Below are 25634 nucleotides of genomic sequence, written 5' to 3'. Positions count from 1 at the left end.
GGTTAATTGTAGATTCATCCCTTGAGCTCATTTTAGTGATAACAATTTTGATTCCCAGGTTTAAACAGGTTTAAAAGTCCCAGCAGTTATTTAGAGTGTCTATATTAATAACATTCTTATTGAATGAAGCTCGTATGGAGATATCGTATGAAATGCGATATAAGTGGTCATTTCATATTCAGCTTCAGTTCATATATTGGCTGGACTCCAAGGAATATTAAAGCCAAGCTTGTGCTGGGGTTATTGCTGCTTATTGGTATAGGTGACTTTTGAAGGCTTGTACAGATGGTGCTTTTACAATGTCTTCCTGTAAGGAATTCCAATCAATAATAGTTCTTGGGGGGAAAAAGATTGGTTGTGACTGCTAAGACGGATTTGATGTTGGAGAACACTTTTTGAATTGTTCCGACGAGAGAGACGTGTTACTGATGTCAGGTAGCGATCGCTTGGGATGTCCACCTCGTTGTTGGTGATCTTGAACAGGCGGAGGGTCAATCTGGCTGCTCTTCTTCTGTCCTCCAGTGATTGCCACCCGAAATATTTTCAGAAGGTTTGTCGCTGTTCCTTTGGTGCGCTCGTAGTTGGATTTTACGAACCGGGCTGCGTTGCGCTGGACCCTTTCAATTTTGGTCTTGTGGTTTTTCTGGTATGGATTTCAGACTGTGCACGTAAATTCAATATGTGGTCTTACAAGGCTGAAATAAGCTGTTTGTTTGAGTTTCTGTGGACAGGAATACAGGTTGCGGCTTATGACTCCCTGCATACGACGAGCTTTAGAGGTCGCGTGTCCAATATGTGAATTCCAGCCCAAGTCATCTTGGAGGTGGACGCCAAGATAAGGATGAGACTTCACCACCGCAAGTGTTTGGTTGCACAACTTGTAGTCTTGATGTTTAGGGCTACGGGAGTTGGTGACATGCATTACATAACATTTGCTGGGGTTAAGATGCGGCTTGGTAGACCATCAGTCCGGCTGCCTTGGATGGATTGAGGCCAGCAAGTAATTTCTCCACGCCAGGCTCAGTGTAGGCTGAGCAGATGTTGGGTCCTTCATGGGCATTTTGCACTGGCATCAGATTTCAGTTGCCCTTGGTGTCTAAGGGTTCATCCACTGGAATTATCTCTCTCAATTCCGCTTTTCACATACCGCCAGAATATCTTCCATTTTCGGTCCACGGTGTGTGCGTGATGTAATGACTATAGTTCTTCGTCAACTCAGTCTTAACTTCCTTCTGATGTTTACTATATTTCTCCCATACACGTCGCGCTTTGCACTTTTTAGTCTCTTTGTGCCATCGATTTTTCTGGTTTATTTTATGCTTGAGCTCTCTAGACATCCATGTCTGATCTCTATTTGATCTTATCATCTTTGTGGGGATGTGTTTGGCTGCAAGATACTATCTTTAAATTGAGTCCAATTTTCATGATTTTGCCCCACTGATTTTTCCTGTGGGTTGGAACTGAGGAAAGATGAACAGAAGTTGTTTACATCAGCAGTAAGTCCTTCAGTGTCCATTTTTGGTATAGGAAGATCTTACGGGGTGGGCTTCTGGTACGCTGAGGCTGACCATCGATGAGCACCAATATAGTATCATGCTTGCATATATCCTCAGACCAGGCATGTGGAAAATATCTTGCACCGTTGTTGGATTACTTGTTAAGAGCAAATCAATCAGGCTTTCGGAGTCTTCCGTATACGGTGGGTAGGTTGTGTTACCATTTGACTTAGACTTTTCTCCTAAATGATTTCAAGCAGTTGATGGCATAGAGAGCCCTTGGTAACGTACTTCTGTGTGCAATCAATGTCTGAAAGGTTAAAGTCCCCTCCCATCCATACATGGGGGAGTTCCTATGATCTCCTTTTATTTTGTTAGGTATTTTTAAATATGTTTTTTATAATATTTAATTTATGTAATTTGATGTTTTCACAATTCCTAAATGTTTCTAATGTTATTTGATATTTTGTATACTATTTAAATCAAGTTGTAAAAATCATGTAATGCAGCAGCTTATGTTTTTGAATATCGTAAAAAGTCGATAGTTAACATATGTGCTTACTATCGAGCGCTTTTAAAACATGCAAACATGAAGAACCCCATCCACAAAAGTGTAAAGGGTTTTGCGGCGCAAATCATCGATACACATAGTTATACGAACAAGTAAACCTGCAAAAGTGTGTCTCAACCCCATTTAAAGCGCCGGATGTTTTCAAAAGCGCTCGATAGTAAACACATTATGCTAACTATCGAGTTTTTACGATATACTAAGCTAAATAAATGCTCTCTTGTCCGCAAATTTTTAGACGGAACATTTTTAGTAAACCGGTGCAGGACAAAATAATTGTGCTCAAAGGCGGTTTAGTGTTTCGCTGCAACGCGACTGCTGAGCAGCGTTTGAGAGTAACATGCCTACCGCCCTCAAACAGCGGGCCGAGTTCTGGGTTCTGCATTCCAACAAATGTTCATTCCTCCCGTGCAATGGGTGATTACATTCTGTTAGCTTCTGTTAACAGAACGAAATTTAAAACAATTACATCAAATTCAGGATTTCTGCCATGGACAACGAAATCTACAGGTAAGATTAGGCACATACTGTACTTGTGTAAAGGGTTCTGATGACTGATGACATAAAAATCTCGCCATGTTTGGAATAAATCGGAAATATTGAAATTTGGAATAAATAAATGTTGTGAATAGCCCGGGGGGGGCACTCAAATTTTTTTTTGGTAGGGGTGTGCCACCGCCAGTTTTGAACTTGAGGTCTAAGGAACTGATCGGACAGCCAAAAAGGAGGGTCTAGGGAACTGATCGGCCGGACAAAAAGGGGGTCTTGGGAACTGATTGACCTACCAAAAGGGGGGGTCTTGGGAACTGATCGACCGCCAAAATCCGAAAAATCTCGGAAACTAAACCCGCAGGCCAAACCAGGGTTCAATTTTGTTGCGTTTTTGCCACAGATTTTTGAAGGAATCGATTTCACTTTGAATTGTGCATTTAAAATAGGTCTGGTTTGGCCTATTACGATGGAAACCTCAACAAAGCAAAACAGCATTCAAATCAAAAAATACTAGACCCTGTAGACCTACAATCTATGCTATTAGCCTACTGACAATTATAGCAGCAGCCCACCATAAAAACAAACCCACAAGAATTTTTTTTTCAGTGCCGAAAAGAAAAACATTTGGACAACATTGAACTGCCATGCGTAACATGAGATGATTGAGTGAAGTGTGCAGAATTTGACACCCATTCCACTCCCGATTTCACTAGACCAGTAGATCGTAAATTACCTTTTAATTCATTGTTTATGGAGAGCTGCAAGGATGTGTACATAATTATTTAAGGTACTTTTCCTCATATTTGGCAATTTTATTCCCAAAAGAGATCTCAAAATCATTTATTTCTAGCTAAATGTTCACCAGCTGGAGGCATCGCGGCCGGCGCAGTTGTCCAATGTTTACAAACAGTCAACCAGTGTTGCCACTATAAAAGGAGCCCAAAATCCCACCCAAAGTTCACTTTACAATGTGTTTCAATGGGGAATAAATTAATGGAAAATTCCCTTTGAAGTTTTTGGGCTCGCAAAAGTAGCTTTTGGGTCTGCTTTTGGGCTTGAAATAGTAGGACAGAAAACACGCCTCTCAAGATGCCGATGAGAGCGGAAATCGATGATCTGAGGGTCTATGGAACGGCTAGAAAAATTTTGGGGCTTCAGAGCGGGCAAACAATGAATTCAGAGGGTCTAAGGAACGGCCAGCGGCTCTGAAAAAGGGGGTCGTCGCCGCGGCACATACCCGTATAGCTGGGAAATGTGAGTGCCCCCCCCGGGGTGAATAGCCGGCCTTTTACTGATAGGGTTTATTCTATATCGAGTTGCCAAACTGACTACGAAATACCGGAACAAAATTTGACCAAAAGTTAGTATTCAACATCCTTTGACCTGGATTTTACACAATTGTCCCCATTTTGGCCCATTTCTTTCAACTTAAGTTCCGGTAAAAAAATGTAATTTTAATACCGCAAAACGGTATAAATGGACAGAAGGTGCATAAAGAGGAACTAGTTTGAACGATTTTTTTTCAGTTCTATTATTGGGCTGTTGAACCATATTCCAAACACAGAATGTTTGCTTTTCCAACAAAAATTGACCTCCAGAACGCTTCAAACCTTTGTCCGTGTTCATTCATTTGTCCTTGTTTCATGGCCATTGGTTTTAGGAATAATAACGCTGCATGCGATACGTGAACATAATTATCTGTTGCCATGGTTCACCATGTCCAATGACCCGTGAGATATAACAGTTCGATACGTACCTTTTTAGCCCATATTCAATTTTGTACAAATCAATATATGCATGGGATTTTCAACATGCTCCGGTATACAGGGTGTCTCAATAAAAATAGGCCCTATGGAAAGTGGTGCATAACTTAAAATATCGGCAGTAAAATAAACGCAAAAATGATCCAAAACCGTTCACGCGTCACTGAGATAATTACGTTTGTACAAATAGACACATTTTTGAACCATATATACACATTAACAGTAATGCGCAGTTTATTATAAAAGAAATAAAAGGAAACGCCAGGTGTTGCTGAGTATAGAGTTCAAAATCAATCAATCAATCAACTTCCTAAAGAATATAAAGATAATCTGATGTGCTCTCATAGTGCCTGAAATATTTGATTCAAAAGAAATCGGTTCACTCAAAATGAAATGTCCAAGTGATAGTATTAATGGTGAAATAAATAAAAATTGATACAACATCAATAACAGAAAAGAGGCATAGTTGCTGATCTCCTACCTAGCAACCGGTTTGACAGTATTTATAACTATTGCGATTGGGTAGTTCACATTATATTGCGAATGGTAGTGAGATTTGGAAAAAATTGCATTGATATTACAGATATACTTTTGTAGGTCCTGTGGTTCTCGATGTTGTAAAGAGGGATGAAACAACATCACTTTTGTAAAATGTACGTAGCTCATTAACAACGATAAATCGCTTGTTTTCAAAGTAAGAAGTTTTGCAAAACATCAAGGTGTTTTTTTCAATCTTTTTGGCTGTTTAGAGAAACAATACTTAGTCAACCCTTAACTTCTTTAATTTCTTCAATTCTAAACTATATACAATGCAGCACACTATTGTTAATGTGTTTTGTCCCATTGGAAAGGTCCAAAAATGTGTCTATTTGTAGTTTCCCAATTATCTCAGTGATGAGTGAACGGACTTTGATGATTTATGCACCAATCTATAGAAGACACTTCATGGATTTTGAATCTGCAAGAAAGTTTCAATTTTACTGCTGATATTTTAAGTTATGTCCTCCGATCCACAGGGCCTATTTTTATTGAGACACCCTGTATAACATGTACAATGACACGATGACCAAAAAATATTGAGAATAATTGAGAATTTTAAACCACAGAAATCATCATGTACATTCTAAAAAAATAGAGAATTTTAAACCACAGATATCACCATGTACATTGTATTTGTATTGATTTTTAATAGCGCTTCTAAAAATAGTATCAAACAAAAAAACACCAAATATGTCCAACTAGAGCCAATGTGCTCACGGAGCACAATCCTTAGCCAATTACATTAGCCTTTAATTAGAGTCATTAGTTCTCGTAGCCATTTGCATGCATCCGATATGGGCCATACCCAAAAAATTATTTTCTGTCTCAAATTATATCATAGCAAAATGAGATCTCGATGGGCATTTCCGGCACCGGTTCACTATCACTAAGGACCGCTATAGGTTCGCATTTCCGGCACCGGTTCACTATCACTATTCACTAAGGACCGCTATAGGTTCGCTATCTCTAAGGTTCGTTATAACTCATTACAAAAAAGGTCCACTATACCTAAGGCTCGATATCACTAATTTGGAATAATGTTCGCTATTTCTAAGGTTCGAATTCATTACAAAAAAGGTCCACTATACCTAAGGCTCGATATCATTAATTCGGAATAAGGTTTGCTATTTCTAAGGTTCGATATCACTAATTTCAAATAAGGTTCGCTATCTCTAATTTTAAATAAGGCCCACTATCTCTAGTTTAAACAAGGTTCGCTTTCTCTAAGGTTCGCTATCACTAATTTTAAATAAGGCCCGCTGTCTTTAATTTTAACAAGGCCCGGTATTTCTAAGGTTTGCTATCACTAATTTCAAATAAGGCCCGCTATCTCTTAGGTTCGCTATCACTAATTTTAAATAAGGCCCGATATCTCAAATTATAAATAAGGCTCGCTATCTCTAATTTTAAATAAGGCTCACTACCTCTAATTTAAAGAAAGGCCCACTATCTCTAATTTCAAATAAGGTCCACTGTCTCTAATTTGAAATAAGGTTCGCTATCTCTAATTTGAAATAAGGCACGCTATCCCTAATTTTAATCTCTAATTCGCTATAAAGTTCGCTATTATCTGTAATATTTTTTTAAGTTCGCTAGGGGGTCTGTGGGTCTTTTTTTTTAAAGGTACGGGGTTCCAATATAGCTTGGCAGACGGCAAAATCTTTAAAATCAGCATACCCGAATTATTAAATCTAATTGAGTTGGTTGCTCGCTTTTACGCGAACTTGCCCTCGCGCTTGATGCTTAAAGCCATATTATAACATTTGCTGAGGAAGACGCCCTCACTGAATTTTTAAAATTCCTTTTTTTACACGATTAAATTGTACTTTATTAAACCAATATACCCTGCAAAAATCAAGACTCTAGGTGCTGTAGTTTTGTCAAAATCCGAGATTTTGAATAAAACGCCGGAATCCGCGCTTTATTATTATTACGATGGAACACAACAAAGGGTCGTACCACAACATGACCGAAGGAATGGTACGTATTGGCGACATGTGCGCTGGTAGTAAATTCCAATTTTCTTTGCTTTGCCGTAGTTGTTCGGCTCCAAATTAAAAGGGGATATATCTGACAGTAAAAGCTAACATTTTATGGCAAGGAAATGCTAATCTATTTTGTTTGAAAATGTTATAATATGGCTTTAAATAAGCACATATTTTTCAAAGTAGAACCAGTCCATGAGAATAAAAACGATCGTAAACAGATGTTTTGAATCGCTTAACAACATTATCGCTAGTGCTTTCAAGATTAATTACACATTTTGTAACATGAATATTACTACGATCCGTGTATTCAGTAAAACATGATCGCAAAGACCGCATGATGATGATCAGTTGCACACGAGTACGAGTTTAATGTCTACGTCATACCCTGGAAAAGTGCAAGATGAATAACATTCAAAACAAAACATTATGTCATGATGTCTGTATACTTTGGAGGAGTATAATGTGTTAAATTCAACAATTTTGCTTCATATTTGCGCGCTAATTTCTATATCATAGCAGCCTTTGATAAATTTTGTGGCTAATTTTACATTTTTCTCAAAAAACAACTACACACGGGTAACAAAAGTTATGTATATTATAGGGGCAAGGAATCCAATTACTTCACTGGAATTTCAGTGATTCAAGACAAGTGGTTCATTATATGTTAAGAAATGAGGTACATTCTACCGGTACCTCATTTCTTATCATAAATAACGTACCACTTGTCTTGAGTCACTGAAATTCCAGTGTAGTAATTGATTCCTTGCCCCTGTAATGTACATAACTTTTGTTACCATTGTGTTATTTTTTTTTGAGAAAAATGCAAAAATATTCACAAATTTATCAAGGGGTAGTACCATCTTGCATTTCCAGGCCTGTGATAGAATCATTGGTTCAAGATCATAGATAATAAAAATCCTTTAAAAAGGGATGTGCTGGGCCAAGTTGTTCACACTGAGTAATATATTTCGCAATGGTCAAAATATTTTAATTAGGGTGGTTCAAAACAAGGTGTAAAATTCCATTTTTGTGAATCTTAAAATCGGGCAATTGTTCCCAAATTCTGATGACTCACGTTAGGATTCCTTACGTCAGTTCCATTCCAATTCTTATACTTTTATGCTCTTTACGTTGTTACTCCTCCTCATGTTTACGTCCATCATCTTAAAAGCCCAATATGAACAATTTTAAAAGTTGGATCCCGTCACGGGTTAACATTGACCCCTAGATGACCTCGAAACATCTTCATTCACCCTTACCCACAGATTTATTATCACTAAAACGTTGACATTAAAATCTGCCGCTCCAAATGTATGGAAAACACATTAAGTTTGGAGCCGTGCAAAGTTTGGTGGTATAGAGGTGAACATTGACTTGATTATATTTTAAGCCTACTTAATTGGATTGCCCTTGAAAGTTTGCCTGGTCAACTGGATGGGTCTTTAAGGAGAGCAATTTCCCCATCACTGAATCTAAATCAAAACTGATTCCACTCACGTGTTGTCCCCCTACTCAAAGATTATCATCACCAGGTTTGGATGTCATGAGTTTGTTGGAAGCAAATATATGACTAATAACACTTTTAGGGCTACACAAACACCCCTGTGTACATAATAAAGTGGTCTGGTTGCCCACAAAAACCAGCTGACGTTCGCCATGTTTGCCATGTTCGCATCTTATAGTATAAATTAATTCATAACTGAATACTGATGATATTCGTAGCAGCAAAATCAATTACATATGCACTAAATGCTTCATTTTAGTTGTGACCTCAGTGTGTCATCGTAAAAATAGACCCAAATATTTGAAGGTGATTATTGTGCATTAATAGCTTTTGATCACTATCGTTACGAATGACCTCAATACAAGGCTTAATGGTTGCCATCATGCCATAGATAATCATTCTTATATCAAAGCTTCCCATTGTATAAAAGCATTAACACACACAATATTAGGAAGCCACATGGTTATGGCAGCAATGTTGTTGGAACACAATTAACACGGGTTTCCCTTTGGCTCAGAATAAAACAATTACTAAAATAAGAATCCTTTAGACCTTCATACGATATATTTTCAGATAATGAATTTGAATGTGGCTATCTGCATCAAATTTGAGGACAGAATTGGTCAAATATTGCGTAACCGCAAAGCCATAATGTACGATCTTATAATATGAAATCGGTTAACCTTTATCTAACCTTATTTTTTTGCATATTTGTAATGTTTACACGTGTCCCAACTTGCTCATAAATGGAATCGGCCAAATGTGTTGCCTTTGAAGGTCAACAGAGCAAAGTTCGACATAAAGTCATTTAAAAAATATATATGACTTTATGTCTTCTCATAGAACTGCGTGTTAAATAGCCAACATAACCAGTAGGGTTTCTTTCACTTTATCTTGTTATTTCAGCTTAAAATGGACAGCATCCCTTCCCGGCAGTTATTACTAATATTATTTCAACATTTTGAATGAAGAATAACAAAATTAAAATTTGACTGAAATCGTACATTAAGGCTTTAACGTCATTCCATCGGATTAAACATTGCGCTGACGAAGTCAAGTACCACAACAAAAGACAGCAACTAATATTTTTGCCGATATTGAGTTTTCACCACTGGCTTCAGGCAATAAATATCGATACCTGTGACATCTGGAACACCGAAATTTTAAACGCCCTACGTTCACACCTGCTTTGACATCAGTGTGCAATACTACATTAGCACAGTAATTCAACATAATGCATGTTGTACACTTTGGTCGTGGTGGGGCAGTAATATCGATATACAAACCGGTTACATTACAGAAGAATGTCAACAAATAATATTTGGTATAACTGTTTTCTCTCCACTTACAGCCATGAAAGGAGGCATAGCCACAAGGTGCCAGTTCTTGGTGTCGAAATCGCCCCATTCCGTATTCCATTCCATCGCCGTCTGGAGACTTTCGCAATTCTACAATGGACTCTCACATTTTTAATAGGAGGGTTTGGACTGACCTTCTTCTCGTTGTATCTTCTGTTCACTTCATATTACTGGGTGTCTTTTCTAGCCTACACTTGGATAATCATTGATCGCTGGACTCCAAGTCAAGGTGGAAGACGCTTTAGCTGGTCCCGTCGATGGAAGATTTGGGAACATATGCGGAATTTCTTCCCTGTTGAACTCCATAAAACAGCCGATCTAGATCCAAATCAGAATTATATAATCGCCTTTCATCCTCACGGGATCTTGGCAGTGGGTGCCTTCATACACTTTGGAACTGAGGCAACTGGTTTTAGCAAGCTATTTCCTGGAATCAAGCCCTCGTTGTTGATACTGCGTGGTTGGTTCTTTTTCCCGTTCTTGAGAGATTACGTGATGATTGCAGGTAATATTGTAGTTACAAAGAACTCAATTTACCCGCGGACCCTCAAGAACGTTATACCCGCTGAATCTTAAAATGAATGTTCCATATTCATGCGAGCGTGCGATTAGTGAGCAGGACATTCTGCATATTAGAATGTTTCGGTATTAAAGGGTTTAGAGCGTTTACATTTTAGTTGATCTCAGTTGTTAAACTCTACAAGATTCCTAATGGGGCTACTTGTTCAGGTACACCGTCGCCAAATAGCTGGTACTGTGCAATACCAGGGGAGTCGTACCAGTGTATTACCAGTGCAGTACCATTGCTGGTGGGTCCTGTCCAGTAGTAGCATATTTTAAATGTGCCAAATTTGTTAACCTCGGCGCTCCAAATTTGGCACATTTGAAATCGCTCCGTAAACGTGTATTTGTCGTAAGTACACGACAAGATTCCTATTGGGCCACTCTTGCACAGCTACACCATCGCCAAGGTACCTGACTGATACACACAGAGTTCCTAAACTGTATGCTGCTACTGGACATGACTAGTCCTTCAAGAATGACCTCGGCTGTGTGGGTGGGGGCTCGGCGAAGCCGAACAACAAGGCCGAAGGCCGAGCCACAAAATATTTTTAAACTGATGGGTTTCATTGTTTGTTTTATTATTTCAAATAATTTAAACTTTGCAAGACATCCTGCCATATTACAACACAGGCACATTGTAACCTTTGAGGTAACGCTATAGACCAATTTTGAGTATAATTTTAGCCCCTCCCCGTATTAGTTAAAATATTGAAAAAGACGTAACGTAGGTAAGTCAGATCGGGCTTTCCTGCGCTGCGTTAAAAGCTGATCATTTTCAACGTTGACATATTTACAGGATTATGTGATAGCAGTAAGAACAGTGTCGATTATCTACTATCTAAAAACGGAGTTGGCAATGCAGCTTGTTTAGTGATTGGTGGTGCACGGGAAACACTGGATATGGAGCCGGGAAAACACCGGGTTCTGCTAAATCGTCGAAAAGGATTTATTAAAAAGGCCATGGAACATGGGTAGGTCTACCGAAACCACTGACACAGAGCAGATCCTTGAGAGGGCAATACCTATACGCTGGCGAAGTTACGTAATAATCGGATTAACTACCATAGCAATAGGTGAAAACAATTTTTGAATATACCGCGCTGCACTGACACTTTCACCTGGTACCTCTGCATTGAACAATATTATGCTGATCACTTGCACGTGTAAGATTATTATCTTTGAAAAGACCAGTATTGTGTTCAAACTATGATTGCAGACATTGTTCAAAATTGTTTTCACCTATTGCGATGGTAGTTAATCCGATTTATTACGTAACTTCGCCAGCGTATAAATTTGCATGGCATTCTGCCTCCTCTATTGTACTTGTTGATTAATGACCACATCGGTTTCAGGGCGTAGTTCATTGAACTCATCGGACTGCTATTTCAAGCAAAATGGATCGAGGTGATTACATTGACAAACCTAATAAATAATTCATACCAGGGACTAATTTATCCAAAATGCGGATATTTCGTCACTCGCAAACCATCGGGTTTCGTTATTCTCTCGGTCGGGACCACTTCACATAAATATTCCTCGGGACTGCAGTATTCCATTATTACGCTCGTATGTTTTATGTTTCTTCTAACAGTCTAGTTGAAAGTTGAAAGGAGCCTCATAATGTTATCAATGTTAGGGAAAATAACACTCGCTACTAGTCTGCTAGTTTAGTTTAGATTCAATCAATACACGGATTTCTTAGAAACGACCAAAGTTCCGGGCACCAGTTGCCCCATGTATACGCTATCGCTATAGACGAATCCAACGAGCCAAGTCATGGTCAGGATTTGGTCGGCCATCTTTGGTTTCCCGCTAGCACCAACCTGGGGTTTTGAGCACCCTATATTGTGCAAATAAAAGCCGCCTAACACCTAGAAAAGATGCAAAGACGAGGAGGGTTAATAGAATAATAATATATAATAGAGGTAATCCTGTCGCATCTATTCATACATAGTCCTTTTGTTCATCCATTTGTACATCTATGAATAGATACGTCGGGATTACCTGCGGAATTATCTCTATTGTATTATTCTATTAACCCTCCTTGACCTTCTCTAGGTGTAAGGCGGCTTTTATTTGCACAACTGTTGGAACTGTATTGTGTTGTAAACTTCTTTTGTCTACCTGTGTTTTCGCGGAAGGTGTAAAATGGGTGATGGAATGCAGTTTAAAATGTCCACCAAGGCCGAATCATTTCACATTTTGGATGCATTGTAGCCGACGGGGACCCAACTAAAGGCTGCTAGTCAGGTGTAGGAATGGGTGCATTTGGATTATAGACGAATCCAAGTAGCCTAGTCATGGTCAGGATTTGGTCGGACATCTTTGGGTAGCCGCTAGCACCAACCTGGTGCTTTGAGCGTCCAATTGTGCAAATAAAAGCCGCCTAACACCTAAAGAAGATGCAAGGACGAGGAGGGTTAATAGAATAATAGCTAATAATATATATAATGGAGATAATTCCGCAGGTAATCCCGTCGCATTCTATTCATAGACCCTACATAGTGCTTTTGTTCGCAAGTACATCAATGTATAGATACCGCGTGTAGTTAATCCGATTATTATGTCACTTCAACAGCGAATAGACCATGCTGTGTGTTTTGTCGAAGGGAACTGTATTGTATTATTCTTTTGTTTGCCTGTGTTTTCGCGGAAGGTGTAAAACGGGTGATGGAATGCAGTTTAAAATTTCCGCCAAGGCCGAATCATTTCACATTTTGAGTGCATTGTAGCCGACGGCTACCCAACTAAAGGCTGCTAGTCAGGTGTAGGAATGCGTGAATTTAGATTCGTCTATAGAGGGTGTGGAATCCGACGCGTCACTCGTGACAGATTCATCCTCATTCCTCATTTGTGACCCGTTACAGCGAAAGGTACCTTATGTCGGCTGCTACAAGTGTCTCTTTTTCCCCAATGTTGGCAGAAAATATCAAACAATAATGACAATCTGAAGTGGCGGTCATTTCAAATCATCTACAAGTCAACGAGGTTCAGGAATGCTATCTCATTGTTAGTGGGTGGCTACATACAAATACAATACAATGCTTTTGTAACCCACCACTCACGCCACTTGAACAGGGATTAGCCATATCAAATAAAGACTAGAGCTGTATAACAAACAGTTCTATAGACAGGTACAAGCTTATTATCCTCTACAACAATAGGATTAATGATTGGTTTAGAATGCATTTGTTACTAGCAAAATAAGGCATATGTAGCTCCCGACTTAAGGTACCTTTTGCTGTAACGGGTCACATTTGAATAAAATGTCCTCCAGGAAGCCTCGATATAGTAACTCTTGGAGAGGGCACTCCATAATTAGCATGAGCCGCATTGGTATTAAATAGCGCTTTTGTTATTCAAATTTGCGCTCAAGTCTTATAATAGCGGGCGGTAGTCATGGCACGCAGTTGGCTATAGTCTCCTTCGCAGCCAGTTTGGTTACGCTCCCTCCACACAAACAGTCTGCCAATGGCCACTTATAACGCCGTTTCTGATTGGCTACACCTATGTACACCTAGAGTTGTACATACGGGAACTTGATTGACCTCAGTCAGCTGGCGCGCGATGCAATCTCGCAAGTGCTTACTTCCGGGTCAAAATTGCTTATGAATATGAAGTAGCCGTCTAGCCGATCGACCAATTGAAAAGGACCAGTTCGTTATCATTGGCAGACTATTTGTATGGAGGGAGCGTAACCAAACTGGCTGCGGAGGAGAATAAGTTGGCTATGGAATCGATCTAGAGACCTATTCCTCTGTTATGTCAGAACTGATGGCTGCCATTTTGATTGTATACCGTTCCGGTTGGTTTATTGCATAGGCTCGAAAAGATCTGTAGGTGTCAAAATATCAAACCATTAAATATACAGGGTGTCTCAATAAAAATAGGCCCTGTGGATTAGGGGACGTAACTTCAAATTTCTGCAGTAAAATCAAAACTTTTTTGTAGATTTAAGAACCATGACGTTTCGTCTTTAAGATGGTGCGCAAACCAACCAAATCTGTTCACGCGTCACTGAAATAATTGGGATTGTACAAAGAGACCCATTTTGGACCGTTCCAATGGGGCACATAATGTGCTGCATTGTAGGTTAGAATGGAATAGAGAAATGAAGTAAACTCTCAGTCTTGCCGGGTACGAGTTAAAAACATCAACCAACCAATCAATCAATCTCCCAAAGAATATTTTTCACACCTTTCTCATTGGGTATGTGGAAATATACCTTCTAAAAATGAAGTTCATACATTTCTCAAGCAACAAAAGGGCCATGGGGTCAGTCAAATTTCATAATGTAAAAATGCTTGACCAGGAAAAAATCTTCTTTCAGATAATGAATTGGGATAATTGCAATCCGCTATAGTTGATGCGTTTTAGCTTTACATGGTTTAGGATTTATTTATTAATCCCGATAATTCGCAAAGCGTGCTTCCTCAACTGATTTGCACCAGGACCATCACTCAAACATTATTATTGGAAGATTGTTATAAAGAAATCATATAAAGTGTGTATTCTTTTTAAAAAGCCTGTATTGGTGCTGCCTTTCAGTTATTTTTTGTTAAAATGCGCCAAATTCCTGTAAAGGGATGTTTTTGCTCCAAGGGGTAAATCCTATTTAGGCTATGTTTTGAAAATCACTAGTCGCGCATTAACTAGCGTTTTTGGGCCAATTAACGCCATTCGTGAGATTCATTCTTAGGAAAGAACCATATTTCTGGTCATGTATGTGTAGACTATGAAATTTAGGTGACCGCTTGGCCCTATATTGTTTCTTGAGAAACAATATTGTTAACCCAAACAGAAAGATGTGAAAAACATTCTTTGAGAGATTAATTTCTTTTCAATTCGTACCCAGCAACTTCATCTCTTTTTAACTACAATGCAGAACATTAGTGTTTAATGTGTATTGCCCCAATGGGTCTATTTGTAAAATCCCAATTATCTCTGTGACGCGTGAACGGATTTTCATGTTTTGTGCACCAATTTAAAGAAGAAACGTCATGATTTTTGAATCTATAAAATAGTTTTGATTTTACTGCTGACATTTTAAGTTACGTCCCCCAAACCACAGGGCCTATTTTTATTGAGACACCCTGTATTTCAAATATGAAAGGAAAACAAAGTGTATACGGTTGTTAGGGTTCAAACTTTACCATTCATATAATCAAGAAAGTCAATAAACTTACCTCTTTGTCGTTATTTTCCTTCTGCATAGAGCAAGTCTTGTCCCTGTGTATTCATTTGGCGAAAGTGACATATATGATTCCACCTGCAATGTACCAGGATCGAAGATGCGGAAACTGCAAGAATTTCTCATGCAATTTACAGGATTCTCACTGCCGATATTCCATGGCCGAGGCATCTTCAACTATACAATGGGTATTATACCATATAGGAGACATATTAACACTGTTGGTAAGTATTGTTTCCAGTGTGTCTGACGTATGTATTTGACTGTAACCTTAAGTCAGTTGCAGTTCTACACGCTACATCATCATCATCATCATCATCATCATCATCATCATCATCATCATCATCATCATCATCATCATCATCATCATCATCATCATCATCATCATGCATCATCATCACGTTGAATGTAGGTAATACTAATAGCCAGTTGTGAGCACAAACCGGCTGTACTCTAGTGAGACCGCCCACACTGGCCCCACTCAAATCTAATATAGATATGTACACAACAAATGGTGGATGATGTTGCAATTGCAGTGGCTCCGGAACCGGGGGACTCGCCCACCAATAATTTTGGTGGCTATTGAAAAGTACCATTGCCCTCCCCCCCAATTTGAGCCAGATACCATCAGACCATTGGGCTCCCAATATCTAACATCTTCCGGAGCCCCTGTGTTTACAAAATTACAAATTATGCAGTATACTTAAGTGTAATTGATACATGTGTCCCAACACCACTTGGCCCCACTCTTGAACATATATCCCAAGAACCTTACTTTCTTTGACAACCTCAAGGGTTTTACCATTATTGCAAGCGCATATGATTTGCATTGTGTAAATGTCTTGGGGTTCAGATACAGGTAGCATTCCTTTGTCCAATCGTCGATATCGTTGACGTATTCTATTTCACCAAGGCTATATACTTCCATTGGTTGCATTTGAAAAAGGCTGAAGCATCGTTGATTCTGTCAAACCGACTGCCCGACCTTAGTACCCTGTTGGACACTATACAAGTTGTTTTAACACTTAAAAGTGTTTCCATAGCAGACAATGCATTTTGGTAGCTAACCTTTTGGAGCCGGTTTTGCCACAATTCAGGGAATGAGATCATTTTTGGTACCTAACTGAATTAATTTCGTATATCATGACCTTTACATTTCCAAATCATCAAAATATCATACCAGACCCATAAAGCAAAACCACTACCATTATTCAGGACTTCTGCCATGATGGAGCTGTCACACCCAGGTGCTTTCCCAAGTTTCAGGTCCTGATGGCTTCTACCGTTTCTTTCAAAGTTATTTGGTTAGATTCAATGTGTGATAGTTTAGCTGGTGAGGCGGACGAACTTTTACCAGCATTAAGCATGTATGTGAAGCGCAGTGATATATAGTGCGCTATGCACAGACACAACGCATAGACGTTGATCCTCAGCACACTTTACAGGTTGTCGCTAACCACTGCGGCAACAACAATTCATGGATTTTGCTGCTTCAAGAGCGCACACCCTAGACATTCCACAAATAAATTCCGCAACCAGGATCAGCGCTCCGAGTTTCGTACGAATTACAACGAGACAAATTAGCAGTTAGTTCCTTGTCCAGGGGAATTTCAACTTCAAGCTAACTCAATTTTTTTCCACGAGAGCGTACTAGGCACCGCCAGGGTTCGAACCCGCAACCTCTCGCACCATAGTCGAACGCCTTAACGATTGAGCTAACTTGACTGCTGAAGTAGTTTATCCATTCTGATAAAAACTCATGTGTACTGTTGATCTGTCCACCATCTCTCCGTTTCACTGAAGTGGTCCTCTGGTTGTCGACCTACATGGTTGTACAAATGAATTATATTATGTTTGTCGATCTTCAAAGTTGTACAAATGTATTGTATCACGGTTACCGATATTCATAGTTGTATAAATGAATTATATGGTTGTCGATATACATGGTTGTCTTTCTGATGCTTGATTTCTGGCTCAAAGGAAAAAAGTCATTGAAAAGTAAAGTTGTTACACTGTAAAAAATATTTTACTCAACACTGAGTAAAAAGGTCACAAGTCAACAGTTGAGTAAAAAAATTACTCAACATTTAGCTCATATAGGTCACAACTCAACAAATGAGTAAAAAATTACTCAATGTTGAGTAATTTTTTACTCAACAGTTAAGTTACTTGTGACCTATAATGAGCTCAATGTTGAGTAATTTTTTGCTCAACTGTTGTGCTGTGACCTTTTTACTCAGTGTTGAGTAAAATATTTTTTACAGTGTACCAACTTTACTTTTCAATGACTATTTTCCTTTGAGCCAGAAATCAAGCATCAGAAAGACAACCATGTATATCGACAACCATATAATTCATTTATACAACTATGAATATCGGTAACCGTGATACAGGGTGTATCAAAATGATTGGTACCGGGCTATGTGACATTTTCAAAAATATATCAAAAATATAAAATTGCTAATTAATATAGTTTTTGTACTATAAATAGAAAGGGGCATATGTTAACTTATTGATCCAATAATCTGAAGATGATTGGTTGATGCATCTGGGAGCTATTGTCATTTAAACGAAGATCGATGTAATCATGGTTTTACTTACACAACACAAGATGAATAGGTTCACTGCTTGAACTATTTATTGCATACATGCTCTTCAATATCTCACCTCAGTCTACATAACAAAAAAGAAAATGCTTTACACATGCTTTTAGAAAGATAGTTCCTGAAGTCCCTGCCTTACGACTCTTGAGGTGAAGCCCTATCTTGAAAGAACTTAACACCTGGGATGAATCCGTTCTGTAACTATCAAATTGTGACACATTGCAAGTTATAGCATGTTTGCATGAGATACTCCTTGCGCTTGAAAACTGTCTTCAAAATCTTCTCTGCACTTCTCCAAGGCTTCGTGTCAACCAGCGATTCTTTACTATGAATGCACGCTAAAGTGTGGAATACTGTTGATATACTTTTACCAGGTCTAACCTAACCTACACTGTCAACAGTCTATAGCCATTCTGCCACACCATCTACTTAATCATGTAATAGTAATCTCAATACTACAATTTAAATTACCGCCCTGGAAGGTATTGATTTACAAACTTATTTCCCCCCACCTAAATTATTCAAGTCAATAATATTATTGACTTGAATAATATTTAAAAATATTGATTAGAACATTTATATATATGAATGAAGAAATAGGTAAGGAAAAATTAAACATTTCCATGATCTTCAACATATCATTCTCACAAGGTATTTGTAGTAAAATAGAGCTTTGAAAATGGCGCGCTACTGATTCAGCGTTGCGATGAAAAGTGTAAAAACACCTACTTTCCTTTAGAATCATGTAACTTCTGAACAAAATGTGCTATGTTTATGATCTAAAATTCTTAGAGAAGATAAAACTACCATAATTTCAAATATGTAAACAATTTACCCCAAACTGGTACAAAAAATAGTTTTAAAAATCGGCAAAAAATGAAAAGTCGCCGGTACCAATCATTTTGATACACCCTGTATACAGATATTTTTACAGTGTATTTGCAAACGATGACAAAGGTAGATGAAACTATTGCTTATTTAAGTTTGCATCGTGATTCATTATTACGTACAAATATCACAACCTAGGCTGTCAGAAAGGAGATCAAAATAATACTTCATTAAAAAATGTATTTTAACAAGATTTTCGGAGAAAAACGAACTACCGGTACTGTCAGCAGTATGAATGTTTCGAAATATGAATATTGAACCTTCATTATGCCTCGCAAGTGACTGCTCGCAATTTCAAAAAATATTCATGATCTTAAAACCCTTCTTAATACCGTTTTTTATATTGTTTCTTTGTTGCAGTTGGTAAGCCTATTCCAGTGGTTAAGAACTCTAACCCAACCAGGACAGAAGTGGAAGATGTGCATAGCATTTACGTTGATGCTTTAAAGGCACTTTTTGATGAACACAAGACCAAATATGGCGTCTCGGAGAATATCTCATTAGAAATTATCTGAATAGTTACAGTTAATATATTTCAATGTACAGATTTTTGTTTGATTAATATAAATTATTCTGTTTTTATGCATGTGCACATATGGCACTGCATATAAATATAAATAAATGCACTGAAATCAATTAATATTTATACTTCCTAATCATAACTACCGTATTTCCCGATGTATTATCGTCCTAATGTGAACGCACTCTCATGTAGGTTCAGTTTGAGTTTTTCCTTTGCAATGATTTACATATTTTGCTATCCGCCCTGCTATCCGACTGATATGATATTGACTTGTTGTCTCGCGCCATGTCCTGTATTGTTCTGTGATGTTTTGTTCTCCCCCATCATCTCTTAATACGTCCCTCATTATATAAAGGTGGGCCAGCCTTCAAGTCCTTTTGGTCTTATTTGGCCTCTCCTTCTTTAATGTTTTCCCCTTCCAAGGCAGCTGTCAATTATTTGCAATTGTTCTGAATGTATTTATTTTCCACTTGTTTATTCTTCATTTACATTATACTGATATATTAATTTAAAATTCATTTTGTATTAATTATAGTTTATTATCCAACTAATTGAGAGTACTTGCTTAGAATGCAATCTTACAAAGTTTATCGTGTTTTAATTTATTATACTGTACTACTGTTCATATTCTATTACTTTTGTTTCTAATAATAATAATCTAATTAGATATGAGTTGTTGTGTGCTATTATAAAGTTTGGTGATGTTTATGATGCTGCCTTTATTCACACATTTAATAGTATTTTGGACATGCACATCCCCAAGATTAAAGTCGAGGCGCAGCATTGTTTGTTTTGGTAGAATTCCCATAGGGAAATATGACATTTTGCCACACTTATAAATTGCACAAATAACATAAATAGCTAGAAGTATATGCAATTGACAAGGGTTAAGGGTTTTAACGTACCGGCTATAGCAATTATGACATTCATCCTCAATTCCCTTGTAGCCGTCAGCAATTTGTGTAATTTATGCAATTATCAACTTAGAATCTTTTTTCATATCTGAGTTGCTTCCAGTTAGCGCTATTTGTGCAATTTTTTTTTGATTGGTGGAAAGGGCTTTAACGTACCGGCTATATAAGCAATTATAACATTCATCCCCAAGTCCCTTCTAGCCATCAGCAATTTGTGCAATTTATGCAATTATCAACTTAGAATCTTTTTTCATATCGGAGTTGCCTCCAGTTAGTGCTATTTGTGATATTTGTGCAATTGGTGGAAAGTGCTTTAACGTACCGGCTATAATTATAAGCAATTATGACATTCATCCCAAGTCCCTTCTAGCCGTCAGCAATTTATGCAATTATCAACTTAAAATCTTTTTTCATTTCTGAGTTGCCTCCAGTAAGCGCTATTTATGCTATTTGTGCAATTGGTGGAAAGGGCTTTAACGTACCGGCTATATAAGCAATTATGACATTCATCCCCAAGTCTATTCTAGCCGTCAGCAATTTGTGCAATGTATGCAATTTGTACCCTTTGTAATAAATGCCACTATTTTGCAAGAACAATTTGCCTTGCGACCTGTCATTTTCACCTACTTTTGCATGTGGAGTTTGTGTACATCCGGGTATCTTACATCGTTGAATACGGTATGGCGACTTATAGATGTCACGAGCGAATTTATAAAAGCGCATTTATAAATATAACCGAAGTACACTGATTACGGAGCCAAATCTACATTGCTTTACAACCACGTCCATGTGGGTCCATGACAACTACGATGTGCTGGCTCAAGAGGTGGAAATCCACGATGAACCCAATGATGAAGAGTCAGAACTCAATCTTTCAGAAATCCAATCATCCATAGAGAAGCTTTTACTCTTTTAAAAACTAATAGTAATAAATGCTCCGGGTGTTTAAAAAATAACTGCTGAATTTCTTATAGCCGGTGGAACATAAATAGCGATGTGGCTTCGTCGAGTAATTATTACGGGTTGGAAAGCAGGAAGATGCCCAATAGACTGCAAAAAGGCGATTGGTACCATCTTACACAAGAAGGGAGATCGGGACTAGTGTGACAGCTACAGGGGCATACACTTGTAGAAAGTATATCCCAAAATCTTGATTCAATTAAAGCTGAGACTAATGGGAGAGAGAGAGAGAGAGAGAGAGAGAGAGAGAGAGAGAGAGAGAGCGAGCGAGGTCTGAAGCAGTTCTTGCAGAATTAGTGTTTGGTTCGTTCTGAAAGATGTCGTGCAGATCAAATCTTCACCTTGAGTGAGACTGCTGGCAGCCTAGATTGGGAATACAGTCAACCCGTACTCTGCTGTTTTATTGAAGGCGTGTGATACCATCTGTAGAGATACCCTGTGCAGTGGCTGCACCAGGAATTTTTCTCAGGGGGCCTTGGGGGGGGCAAAGTGAATTTCGGGGGGGCAAAATCGACCAATTTTGCGCAAAATTGCCGCAAAAAGTGGTACTGTAATTTGGGGTTTTTTGCCTCAATAGTGGGGTGGGGGCAAACGGGGGGGGGGGGAACAAGAAAAATATTTGGGGGCGCCGCCACTGACCCTGTGTGAAGTACTACACCACTACAACAACGTGGTAAAAGCTATATCGTCGGCCTGCTACGCTAATTGCCTAAGTCATTTTTACATGTTTCTCATTTGCAATTTTGATTTTCTGAGTAATACACCCATAATTAATCAAATTTCCAGCCGCATTCTTCATAAACTTGTGGAATACGTCAAAGAGATGTATTCCACAAATTAATGAAAAAATGCGGCTAGAAATTTGATTGATTATGGGTTTATTACTCAGAAAATCAAAATTGCAAATGAGAAACATGTAAGAATGACTTAGGAAGTTATAGCGTAGCAGGCTGACGAATGTTAGAGCATGAGGAGCTTTCTGTGACTGGTTCCCTGTTAACTCTGGAGTTCGCCAAGGATGTGTCATGGCAACAAACTTATTCAACCTGTACATCAGTGCGTAGATTTTTTTAATTGGGGGATGAGGTTTGGAAACATTTCTTGCAGTATAGTGAATGCAGCACCTTTTGGCGACAGAATAATTTTATGGTATGCCTACAAATGCGCGAAGCTAAAAGTGAATACAATGCGTGCGAAGCGCAAAAATGTACACTTTTTAGGCTGAATTGGCCAGAAATGAGATTAATTTGATCAGAAACCCACATACAGGCCGTACAGGTGTTAACATTGGGGGGGTGATTGTATGGAACAACCCCCATGTCAAAATATTGAGGGATTTATATACGCCTATACTATATTGACTATGTTGTGAGGTCAACAATTAACAAACTAAGGAATCCCGTAGAAAAGTATCAAAATCTTCTACTGAATTATTGATGGGCATAAATATTGGCATGTGCCGCTGTAACTGTGGTGCAACACGTTTCTTGTTTAATACGTGCAATTTGCCCAAAAAAATGATACCTTTAGCCTGCCTTTGCCGTTAATGTTATCTATCTGCCGCCATCATCTGATCATTTGTATTAAATTATCAAATGGTGGCGGCATGTTCAAAAAAAAAGGCGCGGATGTTGATCTTTTGAGGGGCTATGGGGGCGTGCGGCTATTGATCTCACGAATTAGGGAGCTGAAGGGGCGTCAAAATTTACCTTTTTCTGCAGACTGTTTTTTCTGTATCCCCCGTGGGTAGGAGCGGCCACGGTTCGCCACTGGTATGGATTTAAACTTAACTGCATGTAGGCCTACAAGACTCCTACATATTCTTGGCCCGGTTCTTGTCATCTGTGAGATCAGGGATATGAGACAAGAGAGATGCAATATAATCCCGGTGGGTTCAGTCTTCACTGAAAATGTGTACGCATGATGGTTCCAATTAGGGGTACTTTTCAAGAAATGTCCGCGGAATTTTCGAGGACAAAATTGTTCGCGATTGTCCAAATTAGGGGTGTTTTGAAGCAAAATTGTCCTTGAAATGGAAAATAGGGTATATTTCTAGGACTTTCGTCCGCGTTTTACCGCTACAGTTTTGGTTATTGTCCTCATTTCCCCGCGAAATAGGGGGGAAATTCAAAAGCGTCCTTGAAATGGTAAAAATAGGGGTATTTATTTCGGAAAAATGTCCTCGATTCCTTGTAATAAGGGGGTGAAATGATAATGCGTCCTCAAAATGATAAAAATAGGGTAGGTATTTGGGGGCAAATTTTCCTTGATTTCGCGCAAAATAGGGGGTAAAATTGCTGCAAATGTCCTCGATTCCCCGTGAAATAGGGGTCATTTTCAAATCCTGGAACGGTCATACGTCCTACCTTTAAATACAAACTGAACCCACCGGGAATATAATATTTTGTTGTGCACCACATACGAAAATTTGTTTTGATTCGATTGACTGGTTCCGAAGAAATGAACGATTGCATAATGTGTGCATCAATGCAGTTCATTACAAGTTTGATCAACAGGCGCTTTTTTCATATACTCACTCACTGCTTCCTGCAGTTTGTGTATCTCATTAAATTTAGTCCACATTATCTATTCAAATCCGACGGTGTTATGTAATTCATGCTTACACTGAAGATGAATAACAGTTTATCCAAGAAAACTTTGATTTCTGCAATTGGAAGCTCTCCATCTTTAATTCTTTAGGTTGTGCTAATATATTATATTTTAACTTTACAAAGAGCATTTGAGCCAAGAATGGCAATGATCAAGTGCTTACAGCTTTACGTGTGAATTTTGATACCATGCAACATAGTTTAAAAAAATTTAAACTTTGTATTACAATTTCTTGGAAATATTCCGAAAACAATGTGTGTGAGAAACTGAGAATTTTTAAGCCAGCTGGGATTCTTTATGTACGAATTCTTTATTTATGCAACATTTATATCAACATTAACAAAAGAGGATATTTACAAATACCGTGCATCATCTTACATGCAAGCTTTCATTTTCAATATCGTTCAGGTTTTCAAACTTGAATAAAACCTAATTAAATGTTTTTCAACATGTTGTTTAAAAAGAACGAAAAGGATTTCATAGATCAAAATATGAAGCCCATTGACAGTTTAACCACTAGTGCGCATTGTGTTGAATGCCCGGGATTGAATGACCTTTCTTTCAAACTTGGAATGAAGTGAATTGACACATGCGGTATGTAATCGCTGATTTCTTCGCAATCAGTCAACCGATTCCAGTAAAATTAGCGTATAAGATGCAGAATAAGATGGGCTACACACGCTGATTTTTAGATATTTGAATTCTGATGTCTATTTCTCGACTTGCGTCCAAATTCATTTGCCCGGTAATTTTTTATGGGACACCCTGTATACCGTAAAATGGGCCTGGGGTAACTTCGGTCAGCGGGGTAACTTTGGTCGGTCAGATTTTTTTTTTTTAAATGGTCATATTTTCGTACAGCAATATTGTTTTTATTCATATTTGGTGTCTATTTGTTAAGAAATATATTTGATAGAAATAATAGTCGCTCATGTCCAATTTCCTCAAAATTTACGAAAAAATCAGGATTTTTAACCAAAAATGAGCATTTTTTAATATTTTTTTCAGACAAAATAAAAATCGCTATTTGTGAGCAAGGATGTGTGCTTGATTAATTTTGCAAGGGGTCAAATGTCACAAAAAACAACAACTTGCCCATATTTGAATTCTGATGTCTATTTCTCGACTTGCGTCCAAATTCATTTGCCCGGTAATTTTTTATGGGACACCCTGTATACCGTAAAATGGGCCTGGGGTAACTTCGGTCAGCGGGGTAACTTTGGTCGGTCAGATTTATTTTTTTAAATGGTCATATTTTCGTACAGCAATATTGTTTTTATTCATATTTGGTGTCAATTTGTTAAGAAATATATTTGATAGAAATAATAGTCGCTCATGTCCAATTTCCTCAAAATTTACGAAAAAATCAGGATTTTTAAGCAAAAATGAGCATTTTTAAATATTTTTTTCAGACAAAATAAAAATCGCTATTTGTGAGCAAGGATGTGTGCTTGATTAATTTTGCAAGGGGTCAAATGTCAAAAAACAAAACAAATTGTTTTATGCCCAGGTTTTATACCCCGTCTATTAATAGCTCCCCGGTTATCTGAAATTGTGCAAATGCGCTCATGTCGTTCCAAACTTGAATGCTATGTAAATTACATTATTTTCATGTCCCCATTTTTGTATTATATTATTCTGTGCATTTTTATTTATTGTCTGATTATAAATT

General features: G+C 38.1%; 1 protein-coding gene across 1 annotated transcript; it reads left to right on the top strand.

The window, feature by feature from the left end:
* The first annotated feature begins 757 nt into the window (after positions 1-757).
* Positions 758-19750, top strand: LOC140155686 (2-acylglycerol O-acyltransferase 2-A-like). The gene is made up of 5 exons (XM_072178614.1): positions 758-2574; positions 9703-10214; positions 11070-11244; positions 15489-15688; positions 19316-19750. The coding sequence occupies exons 1-5, from the start codon at positions 2555-2557 to the stop codon at positions 19468-19470; spliced, it is 1062 nt and encodes a 353-aa protein (XP_072034715.1). The 5' UTR covers positions 758-2554; the 3' UTR covers positions 19471-19750.
* The last annotated feature ends 5884 nt before the right edge of the window (positions 19751-25634 follow it).

Source organism: Amphiura filiformis, chromosome 6, assembly GCF_039555335.1.
Source record: "Amphiura filiformis chromosome 6, Afil_fr2py, whole genome shotgun sequence".
Taxonomy (NCBI): Eukaryota; Metazoa; Echinodermata; class Ophiuroidea; order Amphilepidida; family Amphiuridae; genus Amphiura; species Amphiura filiformis.
This window is presented reverse-complemented; position numbering and strand designations above follow the sequence as displayed.